Consider the following 16,837-nt stretch of genomic DNA (forward strand, 5'->3'; position numbering starts at 1 on the left):
CCAGCTCGGGTACGTCTCTAAGACCTTTACATATTTGGATTGTGCAATATTTGCCCATTATTCTAGTCAGTATTTTTCAAGTCTTGCCATAGATTTTCAAGCAGATTTAAGTCAAAACTATAACTTGGCCACTCAGGAACATTAACTGTCTTCTTGGTAAGCAACTCCAGTGTAGATTTGGCCTTGTGTTGTAGGTTATTGTTCATTGTCTGGTGGGTAAAGCAGATTGAAGCAGGTTTTGCATTTAAGCCCATAAATCTTTTCCTTTGCTGTGTTTTTTTCCAGTAATACTTTAGCGCCTTGTTGTATACATATACATGTTTTGGAATATTTTGATTCTAAATATTTGTATTCTTATTTTCACTCTTATGTATGTCATTATTGTGGAGTAACTACAATGTTGTTGATCCATCGTCAGTTTTCTCCCTTCACAGCCAATGAGCTCTGTAGCTGTTTTAAAAATCACCAATGGCCTCATGGTCACATCCCTGAGCAGTTTCCTTCCTGTCCTGCTGCTCTGTCCAGAAGTACGACTGTATCTTTGATGTGTTGGGGTGGTTTAATACATCATCCACAGCATAATGATTAACTTGACCATGCTTAAAAATATATTCAATGTCTGATTTGTTATTGTTACCCATCTACCAATCACTCCCCTTCTTTATAAAGGTTTCAAAAAGCTCCCTGTTCTTTGTAGTTGAATCTGTGCTTGATATTCAATACTTGACTGAGGGACCTTACTGATGTTGTATGTATGGGGGACAGAGAAAGACGTAGTAATGTCAACCCCTATTATTTGTAAAAAACAGGAAGGCCTGCACGCTGTTTATGCTCCCAATTCACTGCTTTATTGACAATGTTTCTATCAGCAACTGTCAACGATGAGATTATCTACAAGTTGAAGGCTCTTGTTGAAAGTGGAGACATTACGCAAAAATAATATGAGTTCATGAGAGTAGACAATCCAATCACGAGCGTTATCCATGCCTTACCAAAAGATTCTCAAACGATTGAATAAGCCACCAGGGAAACCTACTGAAGAGATGAGTCTTCAGTAAAGACTTAAAGGTCAAGACCAAGTCTGCGTCTCTCACATGGATAGACAGACCATTCCATAAAAATTAAGCTCTATAGGAGAAAGCCCTGCCTCCAGCTGGTTGCTTAGAAATTCCTGGGACAATAAGGAGGCCTGTGTCTTGTGACCGTAGCATACGTGTAGGTATGTACGGCAGGACCAAATCGTGGAGATAGGTAGGAGCAAGCCCATGTAATGCTTTGTAGGTTAGCAGTAAAACCTTGAAATCAGCCCTAGCCTTAACAGGAAGCCAGTGTATAGAGACTAGTACTGGAGTAATATGATAAAACATTTGGGTTCTAGTCAAGATTCTAGCAGCCGTGTTTAGCACTAACTGAAGTTTATTTAGTGATTTATTTGGGTAGCCGGAGAGTAGAGCATTGCAATAGTCTAATCTAGAAGTGACAAAAGTATGGGATTAGCTTTTCTGCCAAATTTTTGGACAAAAAGTTTCAGATTTTTTGCAATGTTACGGAGATGGAAATAAGCTGTCCTTTAAATATTCTTGATATGTTCGTCAAAAGAGACATCAAGGTCCAGAGTAACATGGAGGTCCTTCACAGTTTTGATGTGTACATATACTATCTGGGGGGCCTGACCTCCAGGGGGCTCATGGGCCCCCCGGGGGGCTTGTAGCACTCACCCATCGCCTTGAGGGGGTGAGTGCTACGCCAGTGTTCATTGATGACATATTCCTTCTATTCCAGGGCACAGCACAGGAACTTCATACATTTCACTCCTTCACCAATACAAGCAGAGAACATCTGAAATTCACTTTCACCTTTGGTGTGCATGAAACAAATTTTATGGACATTTTGATAAAGAGGGAGGGGGTTGCTTTAGCACGGACATATACAGGAAGCCAACGAATGAGAATTCTCTGTTATGCAGAGATAGCTTCAACCCTACACCCCTGAAAAAGAGCCTCCCTATCAGCCAATACAGTCACATACGCAAGATCTGTAGAACACAGAGTGACTATGACAAAAAAGCTCACTGTCTGGATGGGCGCTTTAGACAGTGGGGTTAACCAGAGGATTGGCTGCATGATGCACGGGTCTGTTAAAAAAATATGACCCAGGATGACAGCTTCACTCTCAAACCGCCCCCCTGACCAACGAGTCCAATGCTTTTTTCAATTCTCCCCACTAGGCAAACAGTTCGACCACGTCATTAAAAAACAATGGCACATATTGAGCACTGACCCACAACTGGAAAATACTTGTAAATAAACCAAGCAGGTAGTCTTCAGACGTGGCCCCAACATCAGTCAAATGGTGGTGAGGTCTGATCTTCCACGGCTACCATGTAGCACTTTCCTAAACAATGTGTCGGACGGTAATTACAGATGTGACAGATGTACCCAGTGTAACTTTACGAACAAATGTTCAATCACCCCAATACGCTTAACCAGCATGGCTGTCACAGCATCACAGCACAACAGCACAGCTATCACAGCACAATGTTCAATCACCTCATTACGGACAAGGCCATTCAGATTCAGGGTTTCATCAAGTGTTCTATAAAAAATGTGGTATACCTTATCAAATATATTTCTGGTTTATGCTATGTAGGAGAAATGAAACAAGCTCTTACAACGCATAGCAGGATAGGAGAACACAGGAGTAATATCAGGACTATTGATCAGAGAAACCATTTAATGTTTGACCTGATCCACCTGGCAAAAAAATGGCTACAGCCCACAACCCTCAGTACTGGGGACATCATGGAAAGAATAGTGATTGACCACTACATCCCTGCCTTACCTTACGAGTTAAAGGTTGTCAGCCTGGGCAGTCCCACCACAGCGGACGGAGTGGTGGACCTTGTTGAGAGATGTCGAGCAACTGAAGAACTGCACAAAGCCAGTCTGCTGGACGGAACCCCCCCCCCCCCCCCCCCCCGGAAAGGGAGGCCTCAAAGAAGGAGGAAGGAAGACATCTCAACTGCAGACTTCCCGGGTTTGGAAAGGGAAAATCCAAAGAGCGGATGGGAAACTTGGACGCCAGAACCGTGTTTTCCAACATGAAGCAAAGACAAGGAATAGAGGGGTGGATACTGACATCCGAGAGTGCTACTGCTGTGGCGAAATAGGACACATCACAAGGAACTGTCCCAAGAAGGAGGAACCTATGCAGGTTGAAATCTCATTCTGCCCATGTCCAAGCCCTCCGCCACCCACCGCACCTCAGTCGGGTACAGGTCCAAGGGAAGTAAGTTGATGCTCTTCTAGACTCCCGGAGCTTGGTCTCCCTCATCATGCCTTCACTATTAACCCAGCCGCAGAGAACTACCGCTGCAACCATGGACATCACCTGTATACACGGGGACACCAAAACTTACCCAACCACAGATTTAGAGATTAACACCACCAGAGGGCAGTTCCGAAGTAACCTAGGGTTGGTTGAGAACCTACCATACCCCGTGCTACTGGGTCGCGACTGTGGATATTTCAAGAATTGTGGGACGGACTACAGGACAAAGGAGCTGGCTGTGCCAGTAATAGAGCATGCCAGGCATCCTTCACATTTTCCAGTGAAAAGAAAAGGAAACCGCTACCAAACAACTCCCTGACCTATGAAAAGAAAATGATCAAGTTACTACTTACCTGCCGACTTCCGTAGCCGACACTCAAGTTCTCCTGGGAGAAGAAGGGGAAGGAAATGGACGAAGTCCATGCCGGACTTCATGGAGCCTCCACCACGTTTCAAAAGCTGATGGACCGCATTTTGCGGCCACATCAATCCTATGCTGCAGCCTACCTGGACAATGTGATAATCCAGTCACATGTGGGAGGAGCACCTAATCCATTTAACAGCGGTCCTCGACGCCCTTCGGCAAGAAGGACTCAACAGCCAACCTAAAGAAATGCACGCTGGGAGTATGTGAAGCAAAGTATCTGGGCTATTCCATAGGGCGAGGGTTGATCAAACCACAAGAGAAGAAGGTCGCTGTGATCCAGGATTAGCCTCGAGGTACAGGTAATTCCTGGGAATAACCGGTTATTACACGTTTCATCCAAGATTATGCAATCATTGCAGGACCCCTGTGTGACCTGACCCGGAAGGCCAAACCTGCCGCATGGTACAGTGGAACCCTGTGGCCAAAGAGGCATTCCAGAAACTGAAAACGGCCTTATGCACTGCCCCTGTGTTGTGTTCACCGGATTTCTCGAAACCTCTGATTGTACAGACAGATGCATCGGACACTGGAATTGGAGCTGTACTCTCGCAGGAAGTGGAGGAAGAGGAACATCCTGTGCTGTACATTAGCCATAAGTTTATCTCCCACAAAACTAAATATGCAACAGTGGGAAAAGAGTGTTTGGCAATCAAATGGGCTCTGGAGTTTTTTAACTATTATGTTTTGGGCCGCAAGTTTGTGCTGATGGCAGATCACGCTCCCCTTACCTGGATGAAGCAGAATAAGGACACTAACGCCCGGATCACCTGGTGGTTCCTCAGCCTCCAGCCGTTCCACTATCGGAGCGTCCACCATTTTGGGTTCTACACATGGTAATGCAGATGCCATGTTCCGTATGCATGCCATGTTTTCTTCGACCGCTCTGACCACAAGGTCAATGCTGGGGGGGAAGGTATGTAGCGGTTTCAGGGGTTGTGTGGTGGATGGACAGTAGGTGCCTGCGATGTTTCTGGGATTTCTGGCTGCCAGGACCACGGACAGCAATTGGAAGTATTCCCCAGAGGCAGGGCCATGGACAGCTCAGGGGAAACTGCCAGACTGCAGCAGAACAGCCACACCTGTCTCCAGTTGTAATTAGAGACTAAACGGCAGACAGGTGAAACCAATCAGGGCCTCTACTTTACCACGCTCTGGGTTTGCTTTCTTTGTCTTTCCATTGACCCCGGCAGGCGAACGAGGAGGAGGCTATTGGAGAGACTGAGCATATGGCGGAGAAGGAGGTTTACCAGAATAAAGGAACTGAAGATTTCAACACAGAGTGAACCTCAAAGACCAAGAGTGGAGGACTATTTACTTTGTTTGTTTGTTTTTACTGTGTTAACCCTTCACGTGGACTGGTGGTGTGTGTTTGTATATGTAAACCCTGCCTTACCAAGATCATGGCACTGAAACCGCCACACACCCCTACCTTGTCAGAACTGAATGGCTCAAACGCATTAAGAAGGAAAGAAATTCAATAAATTAACTGTTAACAAGAAACACCTGTTATTTGAAATGCATTCCAGGTGACTACCTCATGAAGCTGGTTGAGAGAATGCCAAGAGTGTGCAAAGCTGTCAAGGCAAAGGGTGGCTACTTTGAAGAATCTTAAATATAAAATGTATTTTGATATGTTATTTCATAGTTTTGATGTTTTCACTATTATTCTACAATGTAGAAAATAGTAAAAGTAAAGAAACTCTTGAATGAGTAGGTGTGTCCAAACTTTTGACTGGTACTGAATGTCAAGTTGATTTGTCTTGCCATCCAGGTCTCCACTTGTTCATTTTGTATATATTGATATGAAATGATTAGAGGTACACAAGTAGTTATTGTTGCCTACTGTAGGTTTTAGCTCTGCCTGATTTTGTTTAAGTGATAATGCCAGAGAAGCCGGTGTTTGTGCAAATCGTGCCAATATATCCTCCAAACACAGGCTTCGATGGCATTATCACTTTTATACAACGGGTTACTGTTACGAGAATTATGTTCTCAATGTTCATTAACGACTTCAATTAAACTACTCAGTCTGCAACCCAGAATTTGTAAGATTCTGGTTGAATGAAACAGACGGAGGCCCAGCTATGATAGTCAAAATGTTTATTCACGAGAGCGCTAGTCTGTTGTACAAAACCATTCATTTCATACTGGCTCCTTACGCACTTACATTCACACACAAACAGTAGGTATCCTACGCACATACTGTATCACTACCCAGCTGACAAAGATTATGGCGACCGTGAGAAATACTCCCTGTCCTCCCCCAAGATTAGGGAGGCCGTGAGAAGTACTCCCTGCCCTCTCCCAAATCTCCCAGAGGCCCCTAGCAAGGTCGGCACTGAATTTTGCTTAGACAGTCTGTGTTTAACTATAAAGATATATTGTACAGATATATTGTTTTACCCTAATTCTGACTAAAACTATACACATCATTAATTATGCTTTTACTGACTAAAACTACACAAATCATGAATAATAATTTATGATTCTAATCAATTTCATACAATTATATGGTTTCAGGGTGGAATATTCTAATCATTACTTTAAACATATAAATTCCATTAACAGTTACCAACATATTCAAATAATGATTTTTATTAAAAATGTTATTTTGATGAATTTATTCATACTATTTCATCCTTCCACAAGATATAGTCCCGACACAAATCTCGGGTTGCTACCCACACCGACTGGTCGTTCGTTCTATCAGTTTGGTTGCCAGAGAAGCGACCCAGTCATTGTCTTTTTGTTCTGTATCTATGGACGAAACCCACTCGTTCGTTCTAAATGTTCCATTGCTTTCTGGCAAGGCAACGATCTTATCCTTTGCTTGCTAGCTAGTCAACTACGGCTAATTTACAGTCACGTCAAACAGTGCAGCCAAAATAACAACTATAGCTGTATTTGTTTAAGCTGTTTTCTAGAGACATTTATTTGGATATATCCATAACAATGAACCAATGAGGCACAATTTCGCCTGGCATCGAAAATGTCCTCTCTCGTCAGGACACTGTTGTTCAGAGGAGCTAGTCAACAACACAGCTAACGCAATCACTTCAAACTGAAGCTGGAAAGACTGCAAACTAGCTGCACTTCGTTTCATTTTATCTTTTTTCAATTGACATTTCTTTGTATATATCCATAAAAACTGATGCCAGGTGATTCATGATTTCGACTGGCTGAGAAATGCTGCCTGTCTTTCAGTTTCGTCCCGATTCCCGACACGTTCATGACTATGGGATGCTGGAGATCGACAGACCGCAAGGTTTATACAAATCTCTGCTGTTGAAAACTAAATGTTAGTCTCAAAGAAAGGTGGGGTAATGTTTAGATGTTTTTAATAGTGGAGATCAAGTAAAATATTGCCTGGCTGTGCTGATGACAGTGGATTGCGTATTCAGATTGAACAGAGTGAATAGGAATTTTAAAGTCATAGATTTAGCCGGTGGTAATTTATAGACACTGACTGGAATGCGGTTTTAACCAATCAGCATTCAGGATTAGACCCACCCGTTGTATAAATGTATATAATGCTTTATGACCATATGTACCTTTTGTGATTAATTATGATGGACTATGTGCAAAAGTGAATTGAATTGTTTCCACACTCACCATGCGTCATGTGCGTAATGGCCATGTGAGGAGAAATGTGTACATTTTGGATGTGACCACTCAATCTGTTTGACTTTATGAAAATCTGGTTCGGATCGAAACGTCATCAATAAAGCGGTGAATTGCAGACCTTCCTGTTCTTTACAGGTATTCTTTATTAGCCCAGCACCTTAGGATGTGCATATGACCACAAACTTTGTCCATGTAATTTATGTAATTTGTTAAGCCAAATTTTACTCCTGAACTATTTTAGGCTTGCCTAAACAAAAGGGGTGAATACTTTTGCAACAACTATATTTTAGTTATACATTTTTATTTGTAGAATTGTATTCTCACTCTGGAGTATTTTGTGTAGATCAATGACAGAAAAATGTACAACTAAATCAATTTTAATCCCACTTTGTTTAGCAACAGAATCAGCAGAATAAATACACCCCTGACCAGAGAGATGGGACAGTCTTCCACCTGATGGCGAAACTTGAGTCGCATTGCATTATTTCTGCCTCATGCACAAATTCATGTTGTTTCCATGACTAGAGAAAGTGAAATATTCCTCTATATTAAAATATACACAAACACGCTGCTAATAATAAAAACAAAAACTCAGGCCTATCGACACATTTGGCTACTCATTCATTGCAGCTGCAGCACAGTGGAAGAAGGGAGAAGCACATTTTGTAAAAGTGTTGACAGTGCTGAATAAAAACTTAAACATGAACTCCCTTTTTTTTCTTTCTAAAAAGCATTTTTTTACATTTATTTTCTTTTAATTCATATTTTTCAGCATCCCTACTTCTATGCTCTTTGCTGTGTATTCAGTGTCTCTCTGGTCATGGTTTTAAACTTCATGAATTCTGGGGCCTCCCGAGTGGTGCACCAGTCTAAGGCACTGCATCGCAGTGCTAGAGGCCTCACTACAGACCTGGGTTCGATCCCGGGCTGTGTCGCAGCCGGCCACGACCCGTGAGACGGTGCACAATTGAGGCAGTGCACAAATGTCCCAGCATCGTCCGGGTTAAGGGAGGGTTTGGCTGGCTGGGATGTCCTTGTCCCATCGCGCTCTAGCGACACCTTGTGGCGGGCCGGGCACATGCACGCTGACTTCGGTAGCCAGCTGTACGGTGTTTCCTCCGACACATTGGTGAGCAATGTGTCAAGAAGCAGTGGTTGTGTTTCGGGGGACGCATGGCTCTCGACCTTCACCTCTCCCGAGTCCGTACGGGAGTTGCAGCGATGGGACAAGACTGTAACTACCAATATGATATCACGAAATTGGGGGTAAAAATAAAATTACAAAATAAATGTAAAAAATAAAGGCTAGTAGGCTAGTATCAAATTTTGCTGCGGGGTTGTGGTACACTGGCAATGTAAGAACGGTCATTTGAGCTTTCCGATTGGCCAGCGCAGTAGGTACACTGGATTTATCTATTAAGTTCCGCCGGGTAGGCAGAGTTTGTACCTCCAGACAAATTTAATGGTTCAAAATGGGAAACCTGACTAACTGAACCCTGACTAACTAATTCAGGACTTCTGAATCAAGTGCACTTACTACCAACAGCGAAAGATGAATACAAATTTTTAAAAGCAGCGCATGGCTTTATCGTTGGCTTTTCTACAGAAATGTTTGGTGAGCGACTAGGAATACCTTGAAGATCGACCAGTCGATCGCAATTATCCGGTCGGTAACCACTGTCTTAAGATAAATGCACTTACTGTAAGTCAATCTGGATAAGAGAATCTGCTAAAAGAGTGAAATGTAAAATGTAAATGTCAAATGTAAATGTTTTACATACAGTTCTCATATTGGTGTATTGAATTATAAAAAAGTTTTTTTAAATATTGATGTCAAAAATGTTTCATTCGTACATTCCTTTATAAAAAAAAATATTATTTGTTACATTATTTGTTTCACTGTATTAAACGTAGCAGTACAACTTATTTCTCAGTGAGGCAGATATATAGCATTTTGCTAAAAAAAACATGATTATTTGTCTCTCTGAAATGAAACCATCAAGTGATAGATTTTAAACAAATACATGTCTGTCATGAAACAACTCTATGCCATGATTAGTCTATGCCGTGATTAAAAACACACATCTCTTTCATATTTTTTTTAACAATAAAAACAAATTGACCAACATTTCTGAAGATGTGTATACGTAGCGTTTTGGAATGAAACTCTTAATATGCCTCTCCTTATTCTCTCCCTGCCCTTTCTCTCTCTCTCTCTCTCTCTCTCTCTCTCTCTCTCTCTCTCTCTCTCTCTCTCTCTCTCTCCCTTTCTCTCTCTCTCTCTTGCGCCCTCTCACCCTCCTATAAATTCCCAGCAGCTCACACAGAGAGTCTCCGGCATGCCGCGCTTCAGACTGACGCCACCGACCGTGGTGTTCCTGCTGCTTCTGCAGGGAGTGGCCGTGGTGCTGCTGTTTGGATGGTATGTCCAGCTCCCTTGTGGTAGCCCTCCTTCCCAGGGCAAGGTCCACGTGCTCCTGCTGTCCTCATGGCGGTCTGGATCCTCCTTCCTGGGCCAGGTGTTCAGCCAGCACCCGTCTGTCTTCTACCTGATGGAGCCATCGTGGCATGTGTGGACCACTCTGCAGATGCCTGGAGCCCGGGCACTGCGCATGGCGGTGAGAGACCTGATGCGCAGCGTCTTCCAGTGTGACATGTCTGTCATGGATGCCTACACTCCGGCACAGCACAACATGTCAGCCCTCTTTATGTGGAGCCACAGCCGTGCCCTGTGCTCTCCACCTGCCTGCCAGCTCACACCCCGCCACCTCTTCAGCAACGAGACAGAGTGCAAGCGGAAGTGTGACAGGCCTGGCCTGCAGGGGGCAGAAGAGGCCTGTCGGACCTACAGCCATGTGGTGCTCAAAGAGGTGCGCTTCTTTGAGCTGGACTCCCTGTACCCTCTCCTGCAGGACCCCACTCTGGACCTGCGCATCATCCACCTGGTGAGAGACCCGCGGGCCGTGGCGCGCTCCAGGGAGCAGTCAGCCAAAGCCCTAGTGAAGGACAATGCCCTGGTCCTGGAGCAAGGCAACACCAAGGTGGATGACACACAGTATCGCGTCATGCAGGAGATATGCCGCAGCCACATCCGCATCCACGAGAGGGCCATGCTCAAACCTCCAGACTTTCTACGTGGACGTTACAAGATGGTACGCTACGAGGACATGGTGAGAGACCCCTTGCAAGAGATCGACAGTATGTATCAGTTTGTGGGGCTGGAGATGACACAGTCGCTACAGGAGTGGATCTATAAGGTCACCCACGGTAAGGGCAAGGGCACCAAGAAGGAGGCCTTCCAAATCACCTCCCGCAACGCAGCAGACGTCTCTCAGGCTTGGCGTACTACTTTACCCCATGACAAGGTAAGGAACATCCAGGAGGTGTGTAAGGGCGCCATGTCTTTGCTGGGGTATAGGACCGTTGACAGTGAGAAAGAACAGAAGAAACTTGACGTGGACCTTCTGACTCCCCGTGAACGATATCACTTCAGCTGGCTCCCTTCCAAAACTGGCAATACGAACAATGAGTAGATAATATTTTCAGAGACCAAATCCCACTGAAATCTATTTGTGGGAATGAGAACAATGCAACTATTCACCAACAGGAGGGTGTCAATAGCCATCCCCTAAGGGAAAATGGAACTGGAAAAAGAGCTGGAGGCCAGTATTGGTTAGAGGTTAATGCAAAGTTCCCCAAAAGGTGATCCACGGGACATAAAATATTGTCAAATCACCAGGAAATCAGCTCAAAGTGATTTTAATTTAGGAAATCCATTCCCAAGTATTTCCACTAATAAATAGAGAGGCATATGTGATCGTATCCCAGTGTAATCAAGGTTTGAAATGATTCTGTTTTTGTCAAATACTATATCTGTTTGGGATTCTTGCGATCAGTTGTTCCGGCCCCCCTGACTCAAGGAAAAATCAGCCCAAGGCTGAATGTAATTGGGGACCCCTGGGTTAATGCATGTCAACGAGATGTAGATCTGCTTTGGTTTATGTTTACAGAGACTAATGGTTATGTTGTTTTATTTTCTCGATTCTAATCTTTCTTTATGTCATTGTTGTAATGTTCTATAGAGTACTGAAATAATGGTTGGTCTTTGGGGAAGGAATGGAAGAGTTAGGCAGTGGGATATATCTTAAATCACATTGATTTCCAACCTACACATACCGGAGCCAGAGATGAAGCCCAGCTCCGTGGCATGATGTTATTCCCGACCAGGGTTTGAGAAGGAGCTGCTGTACTGTAGCCGTCAGTGAAGACTGATGATAAGCCCTCTCTCTCTCAATCACAACCAGTTATGCTCAGAAGGTATTGTAGTTCGAAGCACCAGATGAAAACACATTCACAAGTGTGCATGTGAGAAAGGGTGCTACTCAGTGTGTGTATGTGAATGCCTGTGTGTTTGTATCGGTTTGGTGGTCTATGAAAGTGGATTTATGGGTTTTGTTAGTGTGTATATCATTTTATATAAACAGGTACTCCATGGTTTAGTCCAGGATTAGACTTAATCTGTGTCCGGGAAACCTTGCAATCAGTGTTGGTCAGTGGCTTTGTTTAACGCCATGAGATCATTAATCAAGAATAGAGTGACCTTTTACATACAACACGGCATTGTTACACTGCAAAACAGTTTTGACACAGCATTGTTAAAAATGAAACAGTGTTATGACTTTTGTTATGTCCTTAAAAAGTTTATGCACCCTGCTCTTTGTTTAATGAACATTTCCATAGTGTTGAATATCAATGACATATTTTAACTGAAGGGCATAATTAAATGTGGAATGTCCTCAAATATAGTTAAATAAAGGTTAAATAACATTTTTTAAATAAATATCTTTCTACTTATTATATTGTGACTGATACTTTTAGATGAGTCTGCTATGAAGTTTGCTGTCCATGCAGTCGTCACACTTCAATATGGCTCCCAGCATAATGTGAACAAATCCCCTGCTATGTAAGTTATGTTGTTATTCATGGGTGTAGAAAAAAATAGATTTGGTTAAAATGATAGTGGTCTGATGCCACCACTTGATTTGACTTTCTCACCTAGATCTGGCTATGTTATACTTTGTTTTGTACAAATGACAGTAAGAATGCTTACTGTAGGCAATGCTAATGGAATAATCTTAATTTTCCCAATGTAATTATCTAATAATAACCAGATGATTTTATTTGATTATGGTGAGATTATGATGTACTGGTGATTTCTGAATTGATTTTGTTTGACCTGTTGATTTATTAGCAATAAATATAACATTTTATTAAATTAGTCCTTATTTGTGTAACGGATGTGAAATGGCTAGCTAGTTAGCGGGTACGCGCTACTAGCGTTTCAATCAGTTACGTCACTTGCTCTGAAACCTAGAAGTAATGTTGCCCCTTGCTCTGCAAGGGCCGCGGCCTTTGTGGAGCGATGGGTAACGATGCTTCGTGGGCGACCGTTGTTGATGTGTGCAGAGGGTCCCTGGTTCGCGCCCGTATTGGGGCGAGGGGACGCCATAAAGTTATACTGTTACATTGATGCTGTTGACCCGGATCACTGGTTGCTGCGGAAAAGGAGGAGGTTGAAAGGGGGGTGAGTGTAACGGATGTGAAATGGCTAGCTAGTTAGCGGGTACGCGCTACTAGCGTTTCAATCAGTTACGTCACTTGCTCTGAAACCTAGAAGTAATGTTGCCCCTTGCTCTGCAAGGGCCGCGGCTTTTGTGGAGCGATGGGTAACGACGCTTCGTGGGTGTCAGTTGTTGATGTGTGCAGAGGGTCCCTGGTTCGCGCCCGTGTCGGGGCGAGGGGACGGTCTAAAGTTATACTGTTACATTTGCCCCATATTTTACTCTTTGTTATTTGCTGTAAATAGACTTGGTGGTGTTTGGTTGTGGTACGCTGGACAGAAGGCATGTTGACTGTAAATGAAGACGTAGGCTAATTTGCTGGTACAGTATACCAGGGGTCTCCAACCTGTTCTAGCATGACAGCTACTTTTAAAATATGAAACATGTCGCGAGCTACACATTTTTTTCTAGATTTCAAATAGGCACATTCTTCTCTTCTCCTCTCCCCTGCAACTCTTCCCTGGGTCCTTGGTGTACAAGAGAAAGTAGTGCACTGTATTCTGCCAATATACCAGGTAAAATAATGGTTAATTAACAACTATAAGGGGGGCCCTATAAAATGTTTAATATTTCTTTCCAAATTCTGTTTTATATTTTCCCATATTATTATTTCCCGGTTTTATTTTTCCTGGTTTTAGAATACATTTTAAAAAATCACTCAAAATTACAAATGTTCATAGAGAAACAACGAAATTATATGTTCTGATTCCATGTCAATGCTTAAATCACACCAGAAGTAAACATTTTGTGTAATTAGTGCAATTCCCCTTTAATTGCGTATTTGATCCTTCAATTGCGCATCTAGCCAGTGAGGAATGTGCCATATAATGTGCTGGTCTTGCAATGGTTCTGTACTGCTGCTGCTCATTTCCTGGCAAATTTAGCAAATAACAAATAATAACAAACGATATACTTATTACTCATGATATACTTCTGCTAGGTAAGCCAACTTTGCAGTTAACATTTAATTGAGAAGGTTATTGGGAAACTATTTGCTAACCATGGGTGGGACAATGTCAATGTTACGTTGATTAGATACTGTAGTTGCTGGGAGCCTGCGGTGTCTAATACTTGGGAAATTTATTTATAACCGTTTGCGGTGGAACACTTGAAAATTGCATGTACTTTCAGAGTTGTTTGGAGATCGACCTGTTGGAGACCTTGCATGGACCTACCTACCTGACACATTTAAAGGTGAGGCATATTTTTGTGAATGCATGATACAACAGCTCCCTCTGCTAACAGAGACCATTCATTGGCGCATGCCCTTAGACGCTGTCGGTTAAATGGTAGATACAGATCAAAAAAACACTTGAATAAATGAAGGATGCAAAGTATATTGAAAGCAGGGGCTTCCACAAAGGTGTGGTTCCTAAGTTAATTAAGCAATTAACATCCATCATGCTTAGTTAGGGTCATGTAAACAAATTCCCAATTTCCCATTATTTTGGCTAACATGGCTAGAAGAAGATATCTCAATGAGTTTGAAAGAGGGGTCTCAGAGGAGCATAGGGGGTTTAAAGGGTGTGTGTGTGTGTGTGTGTGTGTGTGTGTGTGTGTGTGTGTGTGTGTGTGTGTGTGTGTGTCACCAGATCTCAACCCAATTGAATACTTATGAGAGATTGTGGAGCGGCGACTGAGACAGTGATTTCCACCACCATCAACAAAACACCAAATTATGGAATTTCTCATGGAAGAATGGTGTCGCATCCCTCCAGTAGAGTTCCAGACACTAGAATCTATGCCAAGGCGCATTGAATCTGTTCTGGCGGCTAGTGGTGGCCCAACGCCCAATGAAGTATGTATGTTGGTTTTTCCTTTATTTTGGCAGTTACCTGTACTTTACAGTCCTTGATATGACCCCCCCATCTAGTTAAAGTACAATAACTTAGCATCACGGTATTAAGTATAGGGTTCCTAATTGACATTTCAAGTGAAACATTTTTATTTGTCACCACACCACACTTAAAGAGGTGTTCCAGAGAATGAAAACAACCTAGTTATTTTTTAAACCTCCCGTTTTGGACTTGATGTATGGCTCGTACATGCATAATAAACCATCTCCAGTCCTCTCCCAGAGGAGAAAGGCACATAATCCTTATATTTTTATCTGGCATCATTTAGTGTATGAGATATGTGCTCGTTCCTAGTGAGCACATGCTTGGAAGCGAGTGGGATTGCCTGGCTACATGCACTTACCATTAGTTATTTTGATAACAGCGAAAATACATTCAATACTTCGATCAAATCCATGCATCATAAATTGGAATACATTTGAAATTAGAAGTAAGATCTGTTAGACCTTGGTAGTTAAATTTCTCTCTTTCAATAGACTACATTTCTCTGGAAACCAAGCAGAAAATGATGTGCGCTAAAGATGCAATTTTATACAGACAAATACATTAGAAGACAATTGTCAAACCGATCAGAAACACTGCTCACAACCTGTATCTCCTAAATGGTGTCGCCGGTGTATTTTGTTTGAATTTTGGAATATATTGTGCAAAAGACTAGAAGGTTTTTACCATGACACAACACGCGTAGAACTTTGATGTGCTCGAGAAATGTATACCTCAAACTTTCACCCAGTTTCTAGATAAAATATCGCCGTACCTTTCTGTTGTGTCAACCATCCATCCAAATCAAATAATGAATCCATCCAAATCATTACGCGACTTTCAAGGAGTAGGACATTTGATGTAAACATATAAGTAGGCTATAACTTTTAAATTGTATAAAATGACATCCTCACAATCGCTTGCTTACCATAATCTCTACAACAAGGAAGTAGAGACAACCGAACATTGAGGGACAATGTTGATTGGCAGGTGTAATGATGTCCAATGAGGTTACAAGGTTAAAGTGTGAGGCGGGATCAGAACGGCACAGCATTGTCCAATGAGGTTTTGGGATTAGCCCCTAAGCGTGTGCATGTCTTTGTGCACAACTGCAGGGGCTTGAGAGCAATTATCTGATGATTTAGTACACAACTTTCGGGGACCCTATTGGCTCTTGGGTGCTGCTTTCAGAACTACTGGATAAAAATATACAAAACTTATGGAGAGTCTCTTTAACCATATGGATTTTTCTGTTCATAATCAACTTGTGACTTTGCTTGAGGGGGAATGCAGACCTATTTATTTTTGCTTGAGGGGGAATGCAGACCTATTTATTTTTGGACCAACTGGTGTATGAATAAATCAAAGGGAAAAAATGTCAATTTATAACTGTAATATTAATATACTCTTTATAAAGTGTATACAAAGGGTGTATGAAGGGTTTATGAATGGTTTAAGGCCTATTCAAGTTATGACACATTTTCATACAATGTTTATTACAAATGTATTATTGATTTATAGACTATCCTATATGAACTAATGATGAACAGTCTATAACTACTGTTAAAATACCTTTGCAAGCTCTGGCTATGTAATGTTGGGCTACAGTCGGAATGATTTCCTTGGGCCTAAACATCGGGGGATTGAGTTTCGTGAATTAATTGCCTATGTGATGTATCCTCTACTTCTGTTTGTTTATCTAACAATATGTATGTGAGGGCTGACATTCTCACAGCGTCGAGGTCGCCACTTCGACAGATTTGTGGGTTTGTTGGATGACGCTCAGGCTGCGTGAGACGGGCGGAGCACAGGGGATGCGGGGATGCACTGCAGCGGAGCGGATAATCTGTCAAACCTGAGCGTATGATCTATTCTCTCAATTACAATCATCTTCAAGGGTTTATCTATCTCTTCGTCATTGTTTACCAGTACTCGTCTGGCTGGTGGTCAAACATTTTCAACAAGATTTTCTCCTTGCAGGTTGATTGCGCCACTAG

At 42.5% G+C, this 16,837-nt stretch overlaps 1 protein-coding gene across 1 annotated transcript; it reads left to right on the top strand.

Moving 5' to 3' along the window:
* Positions 1 to 9,720: 9,720 nt before the first annotated feature.
* On the top strand, positions 9,721 to 10,914 carry chst6 (carbohydrate sulfotransferase 6). Its single transcript, XM_039000358.1, has one exon. It carries the CDS (start codon positions 9,721 to 9,723, stop codon positions 10,912 to 10,914), a length of 1,194 nt encoding a protein of 397 aa, XP_038856286.1.
* Positions 10,915 to 16,837: the final 5,923 nt, after the last annotated feature.

The sequence above is a fragment of the Salvelinus namaycush genome, chromosome 9 (assembly GCF_016432855.1).
Source record: "Salvelinus namaycush isolate Seneca chromosome 9, SaNama_1.0, whole genome shotgun sequence".
In the NCBI taxonomy this organism is placed as follows: Eukaryota; Metazoa; Chordata; class Actinopteri; order Salmoniformes; family Salmonidae; genus Salvelinus; species Salvelinus namaycush.